Raw genomic sequence first — 25,383 nt, 5'->3', positions numbered from 1 at the left:
CGGTAAAAATGCAGTTGAAGCAAGATGATAGTTAGGTGATGTGCACGGAAAAGATGTGTTGACCGAACGCCAATTCCAAAATTGGTTTGCAAGATTTCGTTCCGGAAATTTCGAGAATGCACAACGTCCTGGAAGCCATTTTGAAGCCGATGTGAATAAAATAAAGTCATTGGTCGATGCAAATCATTGAATTACGATTAAAGACGATTAAAGAGATGCCATTTACAAGCACATGAAACGTCTAGGATTAATTTCGAAGCTTGACACTGAACGAAATTTACTTCGTCGCACGATTGTGATTTGCTTATAAAATGTCAAAGAAGTGGTCCATTTTTCAAGCGAATTTATAACTGATCGTTTATTTTGAGCTTTTTCCCAACAATACTGGACAATTGAGTGATGCACTCAAACAGAAGAAGACAGAATTGATAACTTTACCTTACCATTGGCTCATATCTAGGATTACATTTTTTCAACAGTCGATAGTAATCGAGATCAATAGGCGTTGGATCATTCTCATTTTAGTATCAACAAAATGACCTAAAACAAAAATTTCTTGAACGTCAGATATCAAAAAGAGATGTAATTGACCAGTAACACAAATCTCTAGATATCACTTCTTGTGACGATATTTTGTGAAGTTAATTGTACCTGAATGTAATTATGTCTATAATTGCCTACTCCTCAAATTGCCTACTCCTTAAGCCTGCCATGTTGTCATGCATATTCTTGTTCTTCAAGCCTTAAACCGATTAAATATTAAGAATTTTAAGAAATTTATACGACACTTACTGCTTGAGAATATTGGGAAAAGTGTAATTCTCGTATATTTCTTCTACCTTTCACTCAACCTTACGCCTGTGTTCTTCTTCCACGCCATCGGTTATTAAAAATCGTTTTCGCTACCACGTGACCTGCCTCGTCGCGCTCTGTCAACTATCTGCTTATGCGATCAGCCGCATTTATCACACTTTGTCATTTCCCATTGTGACAACGAGCCGCAAGAAATATCCTGGCGACGGTGGCATGAATGCCACAACAACAAAACGTGTTATTATATTGAAAAGTAGGCTACTGATATGCCATTTTATATATGTGAAAAAAACATGTGTGTATTGTACATCCACATATTTATATCGTATATTGCGTATCGACAGCCAAAGCCGCAATGAATGCGTTGCAGCAGCTGGTACTATTGTTTCGTTAAGTGAAACCCTGCTTGTATTGACTGCGGTTGCGTGTCGTCGTTTAGCTTTATTGTTGTTGCTACTGTTGTGTTTGTATTTTTTGTTCAGCTTTTTCTTCGCTCACATCTTAAGCAGCTTTCTGTTTTCCACTCTTTTGCGCATTTTCCCTTCATTCTGTTGCTTACCAAGCGTGAACGCCTTACAGTATGCCACGCTGAATTGATTGTTGCCAGTAAAGCTGCGTGTACATATGTATACATATAATTTTATTTATTGATATCTATAGGTGGCTAATATAATATAACCAAACTGCCAACCTTTTTCAATATCTTGCAGTGTGCCGGGAGTAAAGGATTCAGGGGGTGTAAAGGATGCTGAGGATGTAAAATGTGATTGAATGCGTGCTTATGTGTACGGTAAAGCCCTCTGCGTTAAAGCTTTCCTGAAAACTGAGCGCAGAATAGTATTTGTTTTTTATTATTGGTTTTTCTTCTTCAATTTTTCTGTTTGTTTCATGCACTTTCTTTTGTGCTATGTTTTGTAATATATTTTTATTCTTGACACATTTATTTTAATTCGACTGCTTTTTTCTAGTTTGCATTTGTGAACATTAGAACATGTTTTTGCGCTTCTTTTTTTTTTAGCAGCTACGTTAGGGTGCTCCGTTACTATGTGTAGTTAAAGTCAACGGTCTCACACGACTTCAAAATCCAGCCAATATCTAAAAATGTTTACTTAGAACAATCTTGTTTGAGCAGCGAAACAGAAAATAATCATTCATTTGGTTTTTTAAATACAAACGCCAATATATAAATTTACAAAAAAATTGTATTAATTTTTATTCGCGTTTTAAAGTTTTTTTTCGAATTCATCTCAGCCGCCAGTCATTCGTTAACCAGCTTGTTTGAATTATAATAATTTTGTCTCATACATGTAGGCGGTAAAGTATTTGTGCTCCGCCATTCGTACATTCGTCATTAAATCAAGTGCTTTTAAAGCGTCTATTCGCGACCTTTTGAAATTCGATGAATTTAAAAAGCATCTACACTACATACATACAAACATTTGAAGGCTACTCTTCGTTTTTTATTAACAACAAAAGCAACACATTCGCCTGTGTCATATTTGTCGTTGATTGCGTTTACTGTTTTGCGCTCTTTTTACTCTTTCCTTTTTCCGCTTGGAAATTTCGTGCGAATTTTTATGCATAACATACATTCATCGCCATTTTTGTCATACAATTCCAGCGAAAATACAAAGCATTCCGATTGTACATTTCACTGTTTCGTTGTCATTTTATTTGCTGCGTTCAGTTTTTGATTGTTCGTGTATTCTTTCGCATTCCGACGGCAATATGTCGTTCTGCTTCAGCAAAACTTGCCACACTGGTAACCTCCTTTCGGCGAACTTTTTTTATGATTATCTTTTTTTTCGTTATTTTATTTTTTTTTTTTTTGTTTATGCCACACCGCAAAGACATTTTCTATATCGTTTTTATTAAAAGTGATTTATGGATATGCGCGCACAGATGCATGAAGATTTATGGAAAATTAATATTTAATAAGTTTTCGGTGGCCAACGGCTTCGCAAGTAAAGAGTAGGGGAAAGGGCGTTGCAGAAAATAGTGCTTCTGAAAGTTCAACTTTACTGCAAGTAGTTTGTTAGTGCGAAAATCAGCGTTTGATTGTGGATATAGAAAATATATTTATATACAATACATATATATCTAAACAACATATAGCCCTTCTTCCCTTTACTGCATTAAATATTTTATATGAATTTATATAAAAGTCTTATTAGCCTAAAGCAAGTATTAAGTAAGTCGGCAAGTCAAAGCAAAAATATTGCTTTAGCTGTCAATTAAAGCAAAATTGTATTACTTCGAAGATATTTAAGCTCTTAATAGGCATCTGTGTCTTCATGTCGTTATTTGATATTCTCTAAAAATATTAATATATTCCACCTGTGCGATAAACAAAATGAATGCTATTTTAGATTTTACTTTGTTTCTTGGATACACTTTTTAGCGACATTAAATGTTGGAAAAAATACTTATTTTCATAATTAAAATTAAAAAAAATATACCTAACAGCTATCTTGAGTTTGATTGAGTAAGCACAGGATAATAAACGGTTTCATATTTCAGCATCAAGATAGAGATTAACATCTTAAAGAAATAATAACAAAATTAATCATCTAACATACTCGCTTCGGTGTTTTTGTTGTTGGAGCTGTTGCACAGAAAACACTAACAGTAAATATTCCTGAAGTAAATTCGAGGTATGTGCCGAGTTGACAGTCCTTGATCGGATAAAAATCCGGGTCCGTACCGGTTACTTTTACCCGACTCTCGTGGGAACAGTTACGCGCTGCGCTCTCTTGGAGTGCGGTTCTTTTGTGATGATTACACGACTGCTTATTTGAGCCAGATTTTTGAAATCTGTTCCATATTGTATTTACGGAGACGAATAGCTTCGTTCTCACTTTAGATGGCACGTGATTTCTATCTTTTCTTGGCTTGTCATCTAGATTTCCAGTTTCTCCATAATGGTCAGATCACCTCTTTATAAATGTACAATACGTACTTAAATACTTTGCAGTTTTTTTAAATTTCATTTGGAACCTTAAGGATGCTTCCTTAGAAAGACTGCCTCAAAACGTTTCTTACACTAAGCACTCAATTTTTCTTATTTCATGGCACGACAGGACACTTAAAAAAGAACAAAACAAAAACTGATCGAATTGTAAACGTCAGTGAACGCGGTTGAACACATCTTAATTTGCAAAAAAACAGTTTTCCGTAAATTCGGCGCGCAAAGAAAAAAGTTATTTTTTGAGCGCACTGTAAAGATATAAAAGGAACGAATTTTTGTTGGAAAGAAGAACTTATAAAACTTCTTTAATTGAATTTCAAATTCATTGATTTACGTAGATTTACTAATAAATATATTGCTAAAATTCAATTCAAAGTGTTTCCTTTCTTAATGCCTTTCAACATATTCTAAGACGGTGTTTTTGTATTCTTCACTCTCAGCAAATGGCCTATTCAAAAATAAATTTTGATCCTGCTAATGCATTGCCTGTATTATTTTCAATTACACTAACTCTCACCCCTTTCTCTTTCTCACTTTCTATATAAATATAATAAAATTTCGTAGGCTATCTTGAAACGCTTAATTAACAGATTTATTTGCCTTCTACTAGCATAGAGCACAGGTTAAGCTGCCACATATAAAACATCAAGATTTGTTTATCAAAAAAGAGAACACTTTGCAAAATACCGTAATTGCACAGAAAGCCAAATCCCTTAAGTACGTAATTGTCCAAAATACTCTTGCCACACATTTCCAATGTACAATTGAAATTTATGAGCTGGCTATTTTTGTTGCAAGCACTTTGCGCTGCAGCTAACACGAGTGGCACTGCAATGACTATATGCACGTTACTTTGAAACATGTTAAATTTACGTTATATGTGATGCTTTGTTGGGTAAATAACACACAGGCTCTTGTATGTGTGTGTGCAAATACTTTGTTATACAATATATACTTGTTAATATTTGCTTTTGCCACTTGTTCGTATTTGTTGGGGAATATTTTGAGACTAACTGAAGCACCATTGATGCTACCGTTATAATTTATTACCCAAATGTCCATAAGAGTTGTAACATGCGGCTGCAAACTGAAAGCATTGCCTAGGCACAGGCGCTCCAGCGCTCTTCACCAATTTCAATTATATTTGAGGAATGTGCAGGAAATTTCGGCAGAAATATAATATTACATAGAAGAGCATAAAGGATGCGCAAATATTTTTGACGACAATGCACGTTGCATCTACATGTGGCACAAGCATGCGGAGCAAATGCAAAAAGTAAGAAAAAAGAGAAAGAAAAACTTGTAAAAAAATTAGAAGCACTTCTGTGCAAAAATGCAAACAAAAGCAATATGCGACTTAATATCAATACACGCACACACACATATCAAATCACATGCATAACACTTAAATATAATAGCAATAATAACAACAGTGCTGCTGCTGCTGCATAGCTATTTCGAGAGGCACGTATACAGCACAAGAAAATATGCAGCAAGACATTTTTTCTGCCAAAGTGTTTGCGTACACAGATTTACATGCGACCTGAGGTGGAACACACACGCATTTACATATATATACCTATAAACACAAATACGTGCCTAAAGATAGGCAAGTGCTGTGTAGGCAAGGATACATGCAGGCGCTTAGACACACAGTAGCACATCTGTAGCCGCCGGCCAGCGCACTGGCAGCCGAAAGTAGTGTGAGCGTTGTGTTTGTGCTAAATACTGTAAGCTGGCGCAATTTTCTATGCATTTTACCCAAGCAAAATATGCATAAAAGAATTTCCATATCAATTACAATTCATAATAATAATGTATCCGGGCGCAACGCAACGTGGCAGAGCAAATCAGATTTCTGCTGCATATTTACCGAAGCTGCACGAGAGCCATGGAGCAGGGAGCAGGGAAGAGCGAGCATGTCAATATGACGTGGAATATGCAAGAAAGTCAAGCCTATGCCACGGAAGTAAAGAAATCGTTAGCTAGGCTAGGTTGCATGGAAGGAAGTCTGCTGGGGAGCCTGAAGAGTGTGCTTCTATGGATGTTTATGTGGGTATGGGTGAGTGTTTTCAAGTAATAGCTAGTGCTCGGTAATACAAGATCTGTTGATAGTATTGAAAATGCATAGAAAATCCACTCTTCATATTGTATATGCTTGTATGTGTATGTGTGTGTGCGGCAAGCTACAGCTGCATGCAGTGCTTAAAGTATACAGCATACAAAATCTGTTCTATTGGTATTGAATATGATGCTTATGAGAGCATAGTCAACTCAGAGCATCAGGCAATAGGAGACATGTTGCCAACACTGCTTAAGTGCCCGTGTTAAACCTTACGGAACAGAGGAGCTGGAGAGAAAAAGATATTTGCATATACGATGCGTGTATATGTATTTGCATATATGTATATACATATGTGCGGATTTATTTGCCTTTGTGTATATGCGTATGCATATATATTTATGTATGTATGAGTCGACTCACAACTCGATTGATAATAATGATGAGGACTCGCTTGCAACTCCAATTGCTTGCTCTCACAAGCACACCTACACACACATGCATGCATAACATTCATAAGTATACTTTGCACACAAAAATAGCAGCGCCATCAGCAATACATAACGGTATCGCTTACTCAGACAAACTTACATACATACATATACAAACACAAATAAAGCACACACGTCCAGGCAGACAACCAGCCGTAGAGCTTACTTTATAGAGAAGATTATCCATTACAGCATAATAAAAAAAAATGCAAATATGGTAGTGTGTGAGTGTGTTAGCTCATACATACGTGCATCCTGTGTTGGCACGTAAAGCAGTAATTGGGGAAATGGATTTGAGGCAAATAATAATCATTTTTATTGGCTTAAGGTAACATAATGATATTCAATTTAATTTTATATTTTTTCAAATATAATCTTATTTTAAACTTAATTTAAATTTTTGTTCATAATTTTATATTTCTTTTTAATGTATAGGAAATTTTTTTTATATTTAAACTTTAATTTTGGTTGTAATTTTAATTTCACTATTAACTTTGATTTTAATTTTAGTTCTAATTTAAATCAATTCAAATGTTAATTTTAACCTTCACTTTTAAATTTTTTTGTTTTATTGATTTTAATTTAATTTTAATTTCAAGTTTAATTTAAATAATATTAATGTAATTAATATGCAATTTAATTTAAGTTTATTTGTAATTATAGTTTTTATTTCTTTTTATTTTACTTTATTTCATTTAATTAAATTTTTAATTTAATTTTTTTAAATTTATTTTAATTTAATTTAATTAATTTAGTTTAGTTTAATTTAATTTAATTTAATATTATTTTATTGTGTATTTTTTTATTATTTTATTTTATTATATTTTATTATTTTTTATGCCCTTTTTTCATTTTATTTAGTTTATTTTTATTTTATTTTACTATATAATATTTTATTTTATATTATTTTATTATTTTTTTCCGTTTTTTTTTGTTCATTTTATGCAATCCAAACTAATTTAGTGTAATATATTTGAAATCTTTTTAGACATTTCCTCTCGTTTAATTTTAGAAGCTACTTTTATTACTCGTTCTTCTTTTCTTTAATTTCATCGATTTTCTTCTCCATTGTGCTTCCTTAATGTCATCCATAATTAAAATTTGTGCATCATCCCGTGCAAAGGGCGGTTTAGTCTATAAGAGACAATAGGTAGCTAAATCGGTGGGTAATTGCATTCAGTGAAAAGACATTTACTGCACTAAATAAAAGGGAATATACATATTAGAAGCGTGCTGTAGCAAATGACACATTTACGCAAATATTACATAATTTGTTGTACAACAAGTATATCGGATTTTATTAACCATTATTGAAATTTTATATAAGAAGTTTTAGGGAGATTAACTATACTTAGCCTTTATTTGATTTATGCATTAAGAATATTTTGACTAAACATGTTTTAAAAATCTAATTTTTTTAAAATTCTATGCAAAAATATATTTTTGACATATGATGTTGGCTAAAAATGTTTTTTGTTCAATTAAATAATTTCTCTTCTAATTAATAAGCTACCCGCGAAGCCATTAAATTAGCGAGATAAAAAAGAAAATTCTCAAGACGAGAGAGAGAGAGTTGAGTTTCTTAGCAACCTGCAAGTGGCATATACCATTACTGTGACGACACAATGATGATGCGGTAGGCAATTTTCTCATCCTCCCCCTGAATGTAAAAAAGAATCCCTTATATTTACGCTACGCTCTAATGGAGCGCTAATGTTTTCCTGTCAGATTTTAAGCTTCTGAATATTTTTTAATTAGTGGGTACTCGCAAATATGATAAGTGAAGTGAAGTGACAAGAACTTTTCTGCTTCTTTTTCCTCGAGCAGCAGTTCATCACTTTTGAATATTTTCCACTGAAATATTAATATTGTTATTCATGGAACATCTTTGATTCTAATATGTGCTTCTTAAAAATATTGCACTACTCCAAATCTAGACTTTAATCTTTCATCTAATGGAAGCACTAAAGTGTTCCACGAAGCGTTCTTAAACACATTACAATTTCCTGAAACACTACTTACTTCAATTTCTTACGCAACTTAATCAAAAACAGCTTATAAATTCTCTTAATTTCAAATCAAAAATCTTGCATTTAGCAAGAAAGTCCAATATTCAAACTCTGCAACGCCAAGTCATGCAACTCTCCCTGCAATTTTCCGAAAATTTGCTTTTATTGTCAACAACTCAACTAGCAGCCAAGCGATAACGAACTTCTAAAGAACAAATGGATGACACAGAGATCGCAAGCAAGAGCAAAGCAAGATTGCATTGCTATATTGTTGCAAGTATATGTGGAACAATTGAAGACGATGGGGTGAAGTTTATAAGTTTAAGTTGTTGCCTTATGCAACAGGTCTTGCGTTGCTCATACAGTTATTTGTGATATTTCGAACAAAGAAAGCTAGCATACATTCTCATATTTATAACGACACACACACATATACATATGTGCTTTGTTTGTAATCCTTCAAAGAAGGCAACGCGTGTTTGCGCACGTGATTTCAGCGCGATGGGTAGAGAGTGTTTAATAAAAGCAAAGTTGCGCAGAGTGTAGAGAGTAGCAGTAAAGGATTATTAGGTTTTATTTTCAAACGCAAGTGCATATAAATGCAAAGAAATCTGATTATATGAAAGTCTTAGCAGAGAGCAAATCTTGCTCTGAAGCGTAAGCACACATACTTTTGTAGATATGACTTAAGAATAAGAATGCATAAATGCTAAGGTCAAAATAAAGCAACTTATATCGTTTGAATGCAAATTTCTTTTATCATCCACTGTCTTTGTGTGTAGAAAGTTTGGGGAAGATGTTCATCTTATTAAATACGGTAAGTCGTCTCCTTTAATGACGATATTTAAAATCAAATAATCTCTCAAATAATTGAAGGATATTTAAAATGAAGAACTTAGTAAAAATGCTGCGCCCGCCTAAACATACATATTTCCCGATTGTTATCGTTAAAGGCTTAACTAAACTGAAGTTAACCAAAAATGTAGCGACAATTACCCTAAATTTTTGAAAATATACACTTCTTCTTATGCGATTCTCGTATTTAACCCAACGTTTCTGTAAATTATCTGCGTAATTTAACATTTTTTCAATTAACTATTTTCATTGCCTCAATTCGTTTCCACTTTATGGCAGGCAGACAGATTAATTGTCAGCTTATTGATTGTCTCTGAGAGCATCATCTCAGCTGCCACTTCGAAATTTTGACAGACAGCTGATGCCTTGTAAATAAATAAATTAAAAATGGAACGAAGCATTAAAATGCTTGCTGAATTGAGGTTCGAATGAGAGAATTGGGTTTCATTAAAAATAAATATTAATAATTTGTTGCTTACAGCTCTGGCAATTAGCTCCCTCTCTTTGTAATGAGTGTCTGGATGTCATACCGCCTGTCATTATTGTTAATTATGTTTAAAGAATTATAACTGATGTTTATGCTAATGCTTTTCGCTGATAAAAGAGGTTTCAGTATAACACTAAGTGAACGGTATTTTACTGGTAGCATAATGACTCCTTAACTAATAGTTAGAGGGAAGGAAGTAAGGGAAGAAGAAAGCAACAGATCCATGTATGGATACATATCTATACCTCTTCCCTTGAAAATGAAACGAGATTAATGGACTCTTCAAAAGGCCGAAAATATTTTTGCTCAAAATATTATTTGGAACTAAAGGGTGGAGCGAACAAAAAAAAAATGTTTTTTTGTTGCTTAGCCTGAGGGTGAAATTTGTAGATTATAAAAGAATAATATTTTTGGAAAAAAAGTTAATTTCGAGTTAAAATTTTTTTGGACAAAAAAAAAATATTTTGGTTTAAAATCATCACATTTATACAAAAATGATCGAATTTAATGGTTTTAACTCAAAATTTATTTTAGCGTTTAAGGAAAGCATGTTGTCGCTTAAGACTTTTTTAAAAACTCCAATAATGACCACAAAAATTTTTTTTAAGCTGATAACTTTTAATTGGCCAGAAAGCGGACTCTCCACAGCTTCTACAAGTAGAAAACTCTTTACGAAATAAAAATTCTCCATTTTCGTCTGGGAGGAGGACCACAAAAGTTCTTGCAGTATTCTGAGAGAATAAACTCTGTAGAATATTATATCTAGACAATAACTTGATAAACTCTCAAATAAGGGGCCGTATAACATTAACATTCGGAAGTGGTACCTTTTACTGCTATTTCAACAGAAGGCTTTTCTCTGAGCAAATGTATGTTAAACTATATGTACAAGTATACTCTGCGTATTGGGTAAAATTTGGACACTCCTTTTCTCTCTTTTGACAATTTTTTGTGGTGTTGGGTTTCAATGTCTGAACAAAAGATCAGCGATTGCGGTGAATATTTCTACTAGGAGATATAAGATATTCGATTTGAAAGGGATATAGAGAAAGAGAGAGAGAGACAAAGTAAGAGTAAAGCTAAAGAAAAGAGTATATATTACGCTTTGAGGTAATTTTAAAATCCAACAGTAATTTTATAACGTTGATTTGAACTTTGGAATAGTTTGAGAATTACACTAGTAATATAACGAACGTTCGAGACTGGGTTTGCTTGAGAAGTATACAGAGCGTATGTTACTATTTAATATATCTTGACATAAGGTCGAAACTGCGATGTTTTGTATATGAAATCTCAAGCAGAATATTTTGAGGTTTTTGGAGAGTAGCCTCTCTCAGAAATCATTTCAAATAGCAATGAGAAACAAGAAGAAAAGTAAAAGTAAGCTTCGGCTAGATCGTAGCTATAATACCCTTCACAGGTAAATTTTTTATAGCATAAAAAAGTATAAAAATATCTGTTTAATGATTTTGATGGGTCAGCACTTGCATTATAAAAAGTGGCTTAATATATTTTAAAATTATTTCTGACCCAGTTCAGGTCTCGCTTTAGCACTTCAACTCTTTTGCTTGCATGTCAATCAAATCACCGCTGTTTCGCTCGTCAGAAAAACAAAAATGTGTTCACCAAAAACATCGTAAAAAACGTGACTTTTAATCGTATAATCATGTATATGACCCTTTATTATTCCCACGTTAACACATTTAAATTTTTTATCTAAATCCATACGCGTTAGCACCCCACCCAAGTGCCAACCACCGCTTAACGGTCATTCAGAAAGGAATTTGAATTTGAGCAGCGTTAAAATTATGAAATGTCATTTAAAATGCAGTAACGGTAATTTTTATGCCAAGCATAAACGAGTAAAAACATAATTCCACCATTTGCTAGCGAGCGAAGGTTATCAAATGACCGGCTGAGGTGCCATAAAAATAATCAAAAATCACAGAGTGCAAAACAAATGAGAACAACAAAAAGAGAAAAGCAACAAAAAACAAAAATAAACAACAAAATGCCAAACAAATTGGTTTGAAAAAAGAAAAATGCGGACGAACAAAAGGTGAAATCGTTTTGCCAAGCGAGGCGAGCTCATATCTCTAAGTACTATGACATGCCACGGTGCTTAAATACAAATAAACACGCAGCGACATTGTTTTCGCGCCCCAGCATGTATGTGTGGGTGGCGGTGTGCGCTGAGTCATAAAAAATATATTGACCGAACGCCTCAAAGGTGGCGAGTGTAAACATAAAAATCCGTAAAATCACATAAAAGGCGATAACCTTACAGATAACCGAAAATGTAACCATGTCCTTGCATTTGTATGTTAATGTGTGTGTGTCTGTGAGAGTTGGTGCTTGCGCGCCCACAATAGCTGGGTGCAGGCTAAGTGAACTTAGTGCTTCCACATATGTATATGTTAGGTCAGATTTGTGAGGGTGTGTGTGTGCGCCTCCAGCCATACACAAACATGCAGATAAATTTTAACATATCTATGCTCCTCTTTGATTGCGCCACTGGAGGAGCGGACTGAAGCAAGCCGCCATTTGCGCTGACTAATTCAGGTGCTATTATCCTGTTCTTCGCTTGTATTATCCTGTGCAAGGATCATAGCTTACCTGATAGGTAATATTTACATGTGTAATGCATACATATTGAGACAAGTGTGCATATGTAAACCCTGATTTACACGCTTTGGCGCATGCTCGCTTAGATATTTCGCTGCTATCTTGCCCATAAAGCACTCCATTGGGAAGTAACTTTTTGAGTAATTACTTTTGCAGCGGATTTGTGTGTTATACACACATACATTTGAATATGGCTGCTGTACAGTAGTATGGTTTTATGCATTTTTTTTGGTAAATTATTTGAGTTGCAAGAATTGAAAAGCACGCCTTGTTATGGTCAATTAATGTTGATTCGTTACTTCTTAGATTTAAAAAAATACTAAAACGAGCTTTTTTACACACATACATATTTATACTGCCTTCTAACTGGACAAAAAATAAATAAATAAATAAATAAGAAAAAACGTTAACTTTGTTTGCACCGCAGATAAAATAATAGTTTATTAGAAGAAATTGATTCCGATCATTCCGCCAAATGAGCAGCTTCTTTGTGAGAAAAGGTTATATGCTAAATTTAAGATCGATATCTAAAAAACTGAGTTACTAGTTCGCGTATATACAGACGGACGGACAGACAGACTCAGCTCATCATGCTGCTCATTTATATATATATTTTTTAGGGTTTCCGACGTTTCCTTCTGGGTGTTACAAACTTCGTGGCAAACCTAATATACCCTGTTCAGGGTATAAAAAAAATTAAGGTCGAAGATATTGAAATATAGAAATATTTTCGCAAAAAAATTCAGCCAAACTTGAGATTTATTCACGCTTAGCTAAGAAATAAGTATTAGAAAAAGAGCGGGCATATTTTACCTATGGAATTTCTACTTAATTTTCTTGGAAATCTCAATCTAAAATTACTCTGATAAACATATGTACATATGTTCGGTTGGGTAAGCAGTGGGGTCGCGAATAATCAAACTTGTACAGCTACAAACGCATTCCATTGTGATGTCCAAAAGTTCTAAGTAAAGATAGCTCATTTTGGCAATACTCCACAAATTTATTGAGGCGTGTAATATCAATGCCAGCCAGTTCACCTGGTTCTTGGAAGGAATGATAACTGAGATGTTTCAACGTTGGTCTGGTTGAATCTGAACAGTGGGAGAGAATGTGTCAAAATTTTTCCACCTCATTTTCCTCTATGCAACTTCGACGAGTTGGGACTTTATAACCTTTAGCCTCTAAGCTTGTGTGCCAATAGAACTCATTGCGATGAGATAAATCGTGCTAAGAACAAGTAATTCAATGGAACCCTTAGTAGTCTCTAGCAAAGGTTAAGTTAAGTTGAGAGCTCCCTACAGAAGACCCTCCCTTCAACCAACACCTTTAACTACGATCCATCTGTGGAAGAGTTCACGGTGTCTTTTTCCAACGGCTGCGCTCCACTCACATATTCCTCAAAGGTATGTGCGCGGAGAAGTTACCACAAGAGGTAGGCTACATGACGTATAGCTGCAATTTATCAAGGATGCAGTCAAAGTGAGAGAAGATTTACAAATGTTGTTTTCTTTCCGACTATGTCCACGGGTTGGCGCTGTACGTAGTACCCCACAGATGCCAATGATAGCCGCTCGTGGACTACGTTCTTGCTGCTGAGCGAAATACTCGTATAAGGCTATGGATACCTTTCTCACTTTCTTCTCAATATTCGGCTTCCATGACAGCTTATCTGATTATCATCGCGCACCCCTATTATGCTTTCTGGACGAGCATACAAATTGTGAACCTCACTTGATTAGACCTTTACTTTTGAAACTACGTCAATCGAATAGAAGAAACATTTCAAAGTTTTCGCCAGCAAAACACCACTGTGCTTCGCTTTGAAAAAGTAAAAAAAATCAAAAAACAAAAATGTACAACAACATTTTATTGCACCTTCAGGAAATGGTGGCGCATTTGTTGTAGACAAAATGAAAGTAAAACCACTCCACCGTTAGCGCTGATCCGCAAAATTACTAACACAGGGGCTATTAGTATCATGGCCGTTGTCTGAGTGCTTGCATCTTCCTGCGTGTATATGTATATGGCGCGTGTGGTTGTGTGTGCCCTCATAATGCAAACGATAATTATTAGCTTCGGACGACTTTTGTAGCGACTTTTAATGGCTTGCTGGCTTAGACTGTCCAACGATGGCTGCCAAGTTTGCTTTATCTGCATATATGTGTGTGTGTGTGAGTATGTTTACATGTGTAGTGCCCTTGTTTGCTCGAAATGCATGTGTTTGTGTGTGCTGCTTTGCCTGCTGTCGCAACTTTGCGGTTAATCTAAATTTATAACTTCATTGTTTCGCCATTGAATGCCGAGCGTTGCGTGCCCCTCGCGCCCTTCTGCCGGAGTTAATATGTACTCACTCAACTTGTTTAACTGCATATAATGCTCTGGTGATGCCACCTAACCCAGATTTTGTCATTTTATTTTTGCAAAGTGTGGTTGTTGCTGTCATTTTACGGCATGTGATAATGAAATAATTTCAGTTTTTGTTGATAGGCTTGGTGCCAACAACCATTTCCTGCTACAAGCGCGGTTTTTTTAGTGAATAATTTTTTGTTTTCCTTGCTACAAACGGTTGGAAAATATAGAGATGACATGTCTCAGTATATATGTATATTCCTCCATTGCCTCTGTGTTTATGCAACTTCCAGCGTAATATAAATGTAAGCACGTGTGTGTGTTCTCATATAGTATTACGTCCGTAACATGGAAAGTAGTTTTGAAAGTTTGGTAATTGAATATTTGGTAATTGCACGTCGTGGTCTCATTTCTGGTTACAAAATTAAATGTTTGCACTTTGGAGAGTTACTGTAGGAATATTAGTGTGGTAAAAAAAAATGTTAAATACAAAATTTTGGGTTTATGTAGAAAAAAGTGGTGTTCGAGTTGAAGGGCCTCATAATATATGAGGACATTTACTTTAGATGTACAACAAAAACAAAATAGTAAACACTAAAATATTTCAGTGGAATAAAATGGTACAGAATAACCAAAGTTTGTTGCTTGCGGCTGTGGGATCGTATATATGTATATGTGTATATATATATACGTATATTCTCCTCCTTAATCTACTTAGAACCTTGGAACAGATCTTTATAGTTATCTTACGGATATTTATAGCCGGAGATGGTAGTATATGTCTCTTTGCTTAGTTTTCTTAGTACAGAGTACACGGAGACTACTGTCTTCGCCTCAGATACTCAGAGGATCATCTCCCCTCTCTTAGTCAGTTTTATTGCTTTCTTGTTGGGCTTTGTGTTCCTCCTGTGTGTGCCTTAGCTCCAATGTAGACAGATATAACGTTGCATCGCCCTTAAGTGTGGCAAGATATTAGATTTCTAAGCGTACTTTGAAATTATCGTGGAGATTATCAGGAGTCAGTGCATCTATTTTATTGCCTCTCAATTAGAAAATGTTGGAGAAGTCACGTAGCAGAAAAAAGTAATATATTCAATTAGGTATTTAACAATCACGGTCTTATGTCACAAGCAGTTCTTTCCGAAATGAAAAGATAAAGGTTATATCCATGCTGTTTTCATGACTCTTTCTCTCTGTCTGTCTCTCTTTCTCCTTACCTAATTTCTAGAGGGTAAATCTGCTACAGCTGCGCTCTCAAAAAACATTTCTTACATATCTACTTGGAATTGAGGCCATTTCGGTAAGCATCACTACCTTCACATTGAGAGCATCGTTAAGTGTTACGAAGATTGAACTATAAGCCAATCAAAGAAATATGATTTTCGTCTAAAACGACTATAGGAAGATTAGTGGTACAGTCGTATGCTGAAATCTTGAATTGTTCGCTCATATATGAACATTAATGAGGCAGAAATTAGGAGAGGCAGATAAGCATACATATATAATATAAGTGCTAATAATTGTTTGGATATTAAGTAATAAGAAAAAATAATCGTGGTCCAAAACTTTAAATGAGCTTTCTACTCATAGCGTTAATATATTTTGAAATCTTAATTGGTCTTCTAGCTAAATCTGGGTCTACAATTACTAGCAAAAGAACTGGAATAACCATTTTCCAGCTACAAATGAAAATGAAATATTGATGTGCATGTACCGAAAAGAAATCATACAGGATGTCTGCAAGTAGGATTTATTACAGAAACGAGTAGCAACCCATCGAAAAAAGCAAGTACATATATTTTTAACAGTGATGTAATGAAAGATGTTTAAGAGAGCTTAGAAAATTCTCGTCTTGTCTACTAATGAATTTTGGCACAGAGTTGCCACCAGAATTAAACTGAACAAAATCTTACAAATATACGTTAGTTTTTATAATAATTATAAAAAACTTTGCAAAAATACTACTATGCTATGATATATACATATATATATATATGTTAAGTGTGCCTTGAAGTTTGTAACACCCAGGAGAAAACGTCGGAAACCCTAAAAAATATATTATATGTATAAATTAAAGATGCATGATGAGCCGAATCGACTTAGCCAAGTCCGTGTGTCCGTGTGTCCGTCTGTCTGTCTGTCTGTATCTATACGATACAGTCCCTCAGTTTTTGAGATATTGCTCTGAAATTTAGCACCTGGCCTTTTCTCACCATGGAGCTGCTCATTTGTCGGAACGGCCGATATTGGACCACTATAGCATATAGCTTTCATACAAACTGAACAATCGGAATCAAGTTATGCTGACAAATATTCTACGAAAATTTGGTATAAAAAATGTTTCCGATGAGGTTGCACCAACTGAAAACGTAAACTTTTTTATATTATGTATATATTTATAACGTTTTTATTAGCTAAACCTGTATGAATGTGTATTTGTAACTTTTTTCAGTGGCCCTTTAACTAAAAAGCATTGACAAAACAATCAACAGTTTGATAGGCAATGCAAAAAAACTATGCAGCTAATATATTACTTTTTAATTTAAATAACAAATTTACTCAAGCGCACCTTAAAGAAAGTGAAGCCTTCACGTGTAGTCAAATAATTAATATGGTTTAAAAGAGTAAAAAATATGATCTACACAGACTAAGCTAAAAAGTGAAATATAATTCTTAATATAAACTGACAGTAATATTGCCCGAAAAATGCTTATTTTATTGTGAAACAAAGCGGAATGGTTCACGTCATTTTCGTATATCGGACACATTACACTTTTCTCACAAAAATTAATTCGGTTAATATTACTGTCAGTTTATATTAAGAATTATTTTAAACTTTTCGGTTTGAAGTGCTTTAAAATCGTTTTTATTAAATTTATTTTATTATATGACTAAGAGCAAAATTGCGTTCATTTGGGTTAATTATTGAACAAAATTTGCCAAATTTCAATTACATTGAAAAAGGTTTACTTTTTCTATTAAAAAATATGCATGTTTTTACTGTCGGTTGATTGTTAAAAAAATATATGAGTAATTATTTAAAAATTAAGCATTTTCTGTGAGCTTTTTCCATCTCTGAAAAATACTGAAAATTACGCATTTATAGAAGCAGGCAGGATAAATTGTCAAAAATCTAAATAATTTTGCACATTTATTTTTAATTTGTTTGTAAATCAAGTTTCGTGGCTACTTTTTACCTGTGCGCTAAAATTTCACTTTTCGTTTAAACTAGATTTATGTATCAATAATTTACTACTTCAATTTGGCCGCACAAATAACTAGTAAGTAATCAAAATAATATCAAAAATATTTTTAGACGCAACTATTTCATATATATATTTAAATAAAATATTTACACATACACACACACATGCATATATTTACTCTTTGCGTAAAATTTTAATATTAACTTTTTTATTTTTCGAAATTAATTTTCAGGCGGCAGCATCAGTTCACGTTAAGCAGCGCGCGCCAATGTGTCAGTAAACAATTGCAATAAATCAAAGCTTGTCAGCGATTCTCACGAGTGTTCGGCGGCAACAAACGACAACAGCGCAAATTTGGGCTCACCTGTCGCACTGTTGCGGCACTAGTGCGCTTGTGTGTGTTGCGGCGCGCGAATATGTGTCATTTTGTGGCGTGAACGTGTTAAAAATTAATTTGCATAAATAGCAAATATTTCGTGTTGACAGAGTAAATATTTGCCAGCATATGCAGGTGGCAACGCTAAAAATCGTGTAATAAATTATAGCGCCACACATTTGTTGAAAATTGCAATTTTCAGCGCATACTTAATGCGAAATTTATGCATTTATTTATTTATTTGTGCTTAATGAAAATAAAAACAAAAACAAATTGCAGAAAAATAATTAAAAAACAACAACGCAGTAATTGATTAATAGCGGTGACAAATTAACAAATGCATAACCGCAAAAATAAGTGCATACAAGTGTGTCTATGAGCTTGTGGCAGCCGTGTAGATGAAAAACCGACCACAGCGCCTGTGCCTATGCAACACATTGTGGCTGTCTAGCATTTGCAGCGCTTAAGAAGTGAGTAGGCACAACAATAAGAGCATTTAAGCCAAACTGAGTGCCGGAAATAAAGTAAATTACAAAGCGAGTAAGAAAAGACAGGAAATTCGTGGAAGCGCCGCTCATAAAAATGCACAACAGCAGCGCGTAGAAAGTAGAGAAATAATATTTTATAAAAGCGTAAAATTAAATAAGAAAGCCACTTAGCTTAAGCTGCTTGGTTTTTGTTCCGAATGCAAAGGCGGCTGCGTCACGGCGGAAGTGCCAACACAAAGCGAGTATAAAACAAGTATTAAATTGACGTTAAAAAAGTGCGCTCTGCAGTGCACGCATAAAAGAAGCAACCAAAACAAAGAAGCGGTACGTTAATAAAGCACACAAAATAAATTAACAATAACCAACAACAACAACAATTGCACACTAGCGCTCAAGTGTGCCCATTTTCATAACAATGCGCATAATTTCGCATAGCATACGTTGCGGCGCGCAAGCTTATGCCGCCAACGCGGCACATATAATTAACAAAAACAGCGCTACACAGCCCACCATAAGCGCTACCACCACCACTGCTACCACCGTTACGAAACAGACATCTACTCAAGCCACCGAAATATTTGCAAACGCTGCGCCACAGAAGCAACGCAGCGTCAGCGTATTGTCCGTTACCGCGTCACCATTAGCTGTGCCAGAATTGGCTTGCGCCACCACGTTGCAGGCAGTTGCGTCGCCAACAGTTACGTCAGCAGCCACACGGCAATCGCAAATGCAGTCGCACAACACGCTATCAACTACAGCATTGCCACGTCGCTCCTACGCGGCACAATTCAGAATGAATTGCCCCATTTTAATTGTAATTAGCCTCGCTTGTATCCTGCATGCCGGTATGCTGTGGCATGGTGCAGGTGCAGCAATTTCAAATCGAGGTAAGTGCCGAACACTTATGCCAGTGATAGCGTACGTAGGTCAAAAAAATTTAATTAAAAATAAAAATAAGAAAATAAGTAAATAAGTGGTAGCAGATAAAAGAAAGAAAGAAAAAAAAAGATTAAAATTAATATAAAATGTTAATTTCGGTTGCATCGATACTATAATACACTTCACAAATATAAAAGATTCCTTAAATGTACTTGATTTTGATCGGTCCGTTTATATGGCAGCTATATGCTATAGTGACGCGATCTGAACAATTTGATCAGACGGACGGACAGTCAGATGGGCATAGCCAAATCAATTCAGCTCATCACGATGATCATTTACATAAATACTTTAGAAAATCTCTGACGTTTTCTTCTGGGTGTTACAAACTTCGTGACACATTTCAGAGTATGAAAAATTTTAAAAATTTTAAAAAAATATAAAAATATGCTTACAAAGCAAAAAAAAAAGCCAAGGAAAAGAGATAAAAACAGTAAGCAAAAGAAAAAAGATGAAAAAGGAATCAGCGTAAAATCCTCAGACAGCGCCTTGAGGTATGCAATGCATTTGAATGCACTCACAAAATTGCCATTATTTATACGGATTTATGTGCATACGCGCACGAATGCTGCAATTTCCATGCAAATTCAGCACATTAGTTGTAGCAGTGCTACATTTTTAAAGATTTTATTATTTTTTGCTACTTTTCGCTTATACTGAACACACATACACCCTTGCTATGTTTACTTTGCGACTACAACGCGTGAGAAATGAAATGAGACAGTTGCTAAAATCGCATAAAACACGCTTTTCAATGCTTTCTTAAGTGTCTTCATTTATGAAACCACAAAATAAACCAAGAAAAGCGAAAAACGTTTAAACAAATGTATTAAAATGAGTGTTTAAATGTGTGCGGCTCTGCAAATAGTACACTGCAATGCCACTCTGCCATATATGTGAATTAGTGAGAGCGCTCAGAGTATTACATATATATATATGCCTAGATATATTGCATAAATCCGCTCCATTTAGGCGTCAGCTTCCACATTTTTCCTTTTACTTCCTGCCTTACTTTATCCAATTCAACCTTCAGCGCTGCCATTGCTTCGCACCCCTACAATCACATACACGCACACTTTCATATAAATTTTTCGCATTTTTTTACCCCACACCAGCTTCGTTTTGCAGTTTCCTTTGTTTACACCCGTAAATGCTTAAATACTAGTCGTCGAAATAGGTTGCGTAAGCCGGTGGGAACGCCGCCGGTTCACTCCGCCGTACATCCGCTCGGCATACCAAGTAGCTGCAAGTCGCGGCTGCTAGCTTCTAAAACGCATTTACACAAATACCCTGCTATGCACACAGTTACACGCGCGACCACAATGCGCGTGGAAAACACCAAAAACCACTCGAAAGTTCAAATCCCGCTTCGACGCTACTGTGTGGCGCATACACTTGAAAATTATTCATACAATTTTACCATTTCTACTCGGTCGAATGTACTAAATAAAGGTTTTAAATTTCAGAGTTTCGGGGTAGAACTAACTGTGAATCTACGCTATACTTTTAGTGGTTCTCATTTGATAACTCACATAATTGCGTATAGCAGTATACTTATACAAAATATTGGTAAATTTCGCAAATAAGTACCCAGTTTGCCTCATAATAAAATAATTTGCTATAATATGGATACAAAATCCTATGTTTATTCGATTTTAATGCTCAGGTTATAGAAAACATAACGAACAGATGTACTCGTGTTGCCACATAATCCCAAAACCTCATATTACTCTTAATCTTGACTAGCAGTTATCATAAAATTTTACCGTTTCATCTATAATCTATAGAAAATAATAAGGTACAATACTTCGGTAAGTCTCATTTAGTTTACGGGATTACTTTTGTGCTTAGATCCATCCGCTAACAAAGTTTTTCTAGATTGTGATTACCAAGTGTCAGACTAAGCTAAAGCCATTGTTATTTATTTATTGAGTAGTCACACACACAAATTTCAAGTGTTTAGTCTTTGGTAGTCTTCACTTTCCGAAAAAAACGGTTGTTAGGCATAAATAATCTTTTCGACAACATCGAAAATCTAGTTTCTTTGATAAAATATTAGAATAGAACTGTACACATATCCCGCGTTTTGGCATTTTATATGGAGAATTGTAGTTCTTTGCAGTCAAGTGCGTTGTTTCAGTGATGGAGTCCTATATTCAAATCAGGTTTTATAAATTTTTGTGAAAAAATCAGATCACAGAATATAAGTTGAATTCTGTGTATATTTCTGCCGCAGGAAAAGCTTCTCCTTAACTCTTCAACATGGCAAAAATCCCTTGTTGAACCCTCCAGGAAGGTGCCGACTGGTAATATGGTAGATACCACAGTATCCTGGCAGCGATGGATTGAGTAGCACAGCTAAAAGACAAGAGGTCAGTTAAAGAGACTAATCTGCTAGCCAAAAGACCGAGGACAAAGGGTGTGACATCAGCTAAATCGTTTGCTGTTGAAAAATTTCCAGAGCACAGGCCAAAGGCAAGGTGCTGCTGGACCAGATAGTGGAGATCAGAAGAGCCTGTAGTCCAGATTTGTCAACAGAAGAGTGAAAATTCCTTAAGGTTTTGGAGAACCCCGCATCAGAAACTGGTGGAATTTTCATTAATCATTACGAAGTGTGCACATTCGCCTTCAAATTGCAGTCGATCGGGCCTTCCGACAGACTTGTCTACTTAACCGAAACAAGTCGGCACTTTTATTTGACAAATGACCTTCAATTCAACAGCGTTTATTAATATTATGTGGTGAGTCTACCTGCTGCTACAATAACAACGTTCCACTTATTAGTCCTGAACTTTTGGTGAACAAATAAGATCTGTTCCTATTATGACGTAATTTAGAAAACTTAACACTTCAGTACTTGCCAGTGCTCTAATTAAGAAAATCCACTTCATTCACTAAACGAAGATTGGACTACTAAAGTGTTCCAAAACTAAAATAATGACGTGGAATCAGATATATGGTCTCACTACTCATGCTATATGTATTCGACTTACCTCACTATTTTGATGAATTAAAAATAATTAACTAAATGTTTCAATTGTTTTCTCTATAATCACATCAAAGTTTCTCCAGGTGCAGTTGCACTCCAAATATGCCTCACTCGCAGTCGTAGGAATCTAAACTGCGACCACAGCACAGCAGCAACCGTGAGCTGCAAATGGCAACAATTAAGCGGGCAACATTAACTCAACGCGCCACCGCAACGCACTCAGAAACAAATTTTAGACTGAAAGGTTTGTTCCAAGTATGTATTTGAGTTGAAGGTAGCTTAAACCGACAACGCGTCCACATGCGGTTGCTATTTGTTACTATTATAGGGATACTACAGGAATAGTGCTGTGCTATGCTCTGCTTTACAGTGCTATGTTGTGCTGTGCTATACTATACTATGCTATGTTATCCTCTGCTATGTTATGTCGAGCAGTACTAAGCTATCTTAGCGACATTATGCAACATTCGCGTAAATATTAACTCTTGCAGAAATACATACATAGTAAAATAGGACAAAAGGCGTGCGCCATGTTTCAAAGTAAATACTTTTAGCCTCACAGGTAAATTACATTGCGGAAATGAGCTTAAATACCGCCACATTTTGAAGCAATCTATTTTCTCTTTTCGTTTTGTTGCGCATTCACTTTCAAAAGCAACAATTTTCCAAAGCTTGCATTAATACCTGCCACAACTACATTAAAAGCTGTACGTATGTATTTTTAGCAGCACTTTACCGCGCCTCTAGTTAAATGCGAAAGCTCCTGTGCGCATACGCAGATCACTCACTTCCGCCGGCACGTACGCGCTGCATCTGTGCGGCTTTATTTTTTATGCATTACGCACATTACGTCGGCTTTTTACTTTTTCCTCTCTTTTCACGATATTCTTAAAAGTAGTTTGTGTTCTCGTTCTCGTTTTCTTCGCCGCACCTCGCTATGCACGAATCAGTGTGTTGGACTACGTGCGGTGGCTGGCTGTTGTTTAACTTTTAACTTGACACGAATGCATGCAAGCGCCGCACAAACTTATTCGTGTGCGCCAAGACCCCAGAAAGTAAATATGAAAACGACTACAGCAAGTAGGAGACAATTAAAAAGTTATCTGTGTGGCAACGCGTGGAAATATACTTAAATTCTTGCGAAAAGAAAACCGTGTGTGTCTGTCGTTGCATTGCAGCCGCTTACCTTTATTACCGTTGTTTTCGTTTTTTAGGTTACTAGCATGCGTTTGCCGAAGTGCAGGAAGTTTTATGTTGATCTACTTAAAACTCGAGTTTATTATTTTGCATTAGCTTAAGCGTTTTCCAGAAATAAGTGTGTCAATATGTATTTACTTGCCTCTATATGTTAGATCTGAATAATCTGCAAAGCTTTATTTAAAATTACAAGTATTTTACCGTACACCCTGTGGCACCTTATGGTCGCTGGAGGCTAAAGGTTTTTCTATCGAGACTTCTTATTTTAGCAATTGATTGTATGGAAGATTTTTGGCGTAATCGGTAGAAGTGATCCGTTCCGAAAGACAGTCAGTCCATGTGTTTATGATTTTCTTTAAATTTGAATTGGAAACTAATTGGATATTAGAACGGCTTCAGAAACTTGAATCTATCTTGCAACGACATTCCATTTCTTCTTTGTATTGTACTATATGTAGAACGGTAGAAAACTTTCCACATGTTATAAATTAAAACTAGCTTTCATAATCCAACTTTCAAAGCTTTGAAAGCTTCCAGATAAACTTCGTCCATTTTGACTGATATATTTCTGACTCATTGCCCTAACGCATGGAGCAATGTCCCAGCAAAGAGTTTAACAATTTTATAACCACACGTTTATGCGGTTCCAATATACGATGCTGTGGAGGGTCATGAAGCCGCATACGTAGTCGCAAATCAGGCTGTTAATATGGCTTTGTGAGGGCAGGATCTTATTCTGAACCGAATTAAAGCTTTGTAAGATAAATTTGAAATGAGTGGATAGCTATTAGCTGTGGTATTTACAGATGAGCCTGCTGCAACGCGATCAAAAATAAGCAAGGAGTTTATATTTAGATATTGCGTAGACAAGCGACTTCACATAACCACACAAAAAAATAGTAGCAGAACGCGGTCTAAAGCAGGCAAGGAATTTTTATTTAACTAGTTGCTAGGGATGTTCTGACTAGCATGTTTAGCTAATCAGAATACTGAGATATTATTTGATAAACCCACAATCGCATACAAGCTGACTTTTAACCCAGCTAAACTTGTTTTCCCGTATTAAGAGCTGGAATCTTTAGCTTCTTTTTGAGAAAAGCTTTCAGTATTAAAATTGACGAAAACGTTATAAACTTCTACGATTCAAATTCGACGCTGAACTTTGGAACATAAACCGTGAAATATTTGATTTGTCCGAATGCGAGAACGACTTAAAAGAGGAGTAACCATTAGCATTAATAATTCACATTAAACACTAACTATTACGTGCTATCCCTTCTATTAACCAAAACTTAGTACACTTTTTATGCACAAGAGGAAAAGAGAACGCTTTAAAGTACACTTTGAAACCCACAAGCACAGTAGTCTTTCTTACTAAGCGGAAACGAAATCACCGCTATTTAGGCAGTAGCTCACAGTTTTTTCGAAATGATTCTTTTACGAATTCGTTCAAATCATACATCGCTCAACATTTGCCACAACTCATATAACTTGGAGATGAGTCTCTTTACCCGCATGCATAAAAG

The 25,383-nt window shown here is 35.3% G+C and overlaps 1 protein-coding gene across 1 annotated transcript in view; it reads left to right on the top strand.

The window, feature by feature from the left end:
* Positions 1-25,383, top strand: part of klg (klingon) — a 224,245-nt gene that overhangs the window by 25,973 nt on the left and 172,889 nt on the right. Inside the window, exon 2 of the mRNA XM_070105577.1 lies at positions 18,101-19,619. Within this exon, the coding sequence (XP_069961678.1) occupies positions 19,148-19,619 (472 nt within the window). The 5' untranslated portion in view covers positions 18,101-19,147. The remainder of the gene's footprint in view (positions 1-18,100; positions 19,620-25,383) is intronic.

Source organism: Bactrocera oleae, chromosome 2 (assembly GCF_042242935.1).
Source record: "Bactrocera oleae isolate idBacOlea1 chromosome 2, idBacOlea1, whole genome shotgun sequence".
Taxonomy (NCBI): Eukaryota; Metazoa; Arthropoda; class Insecta; order Diptera; family Tephritidae; genus Bactrocera; species Bactrocera oleae.
This window is presented reverse-complemented; position numbering and strand designations above follow the sequence as displayed.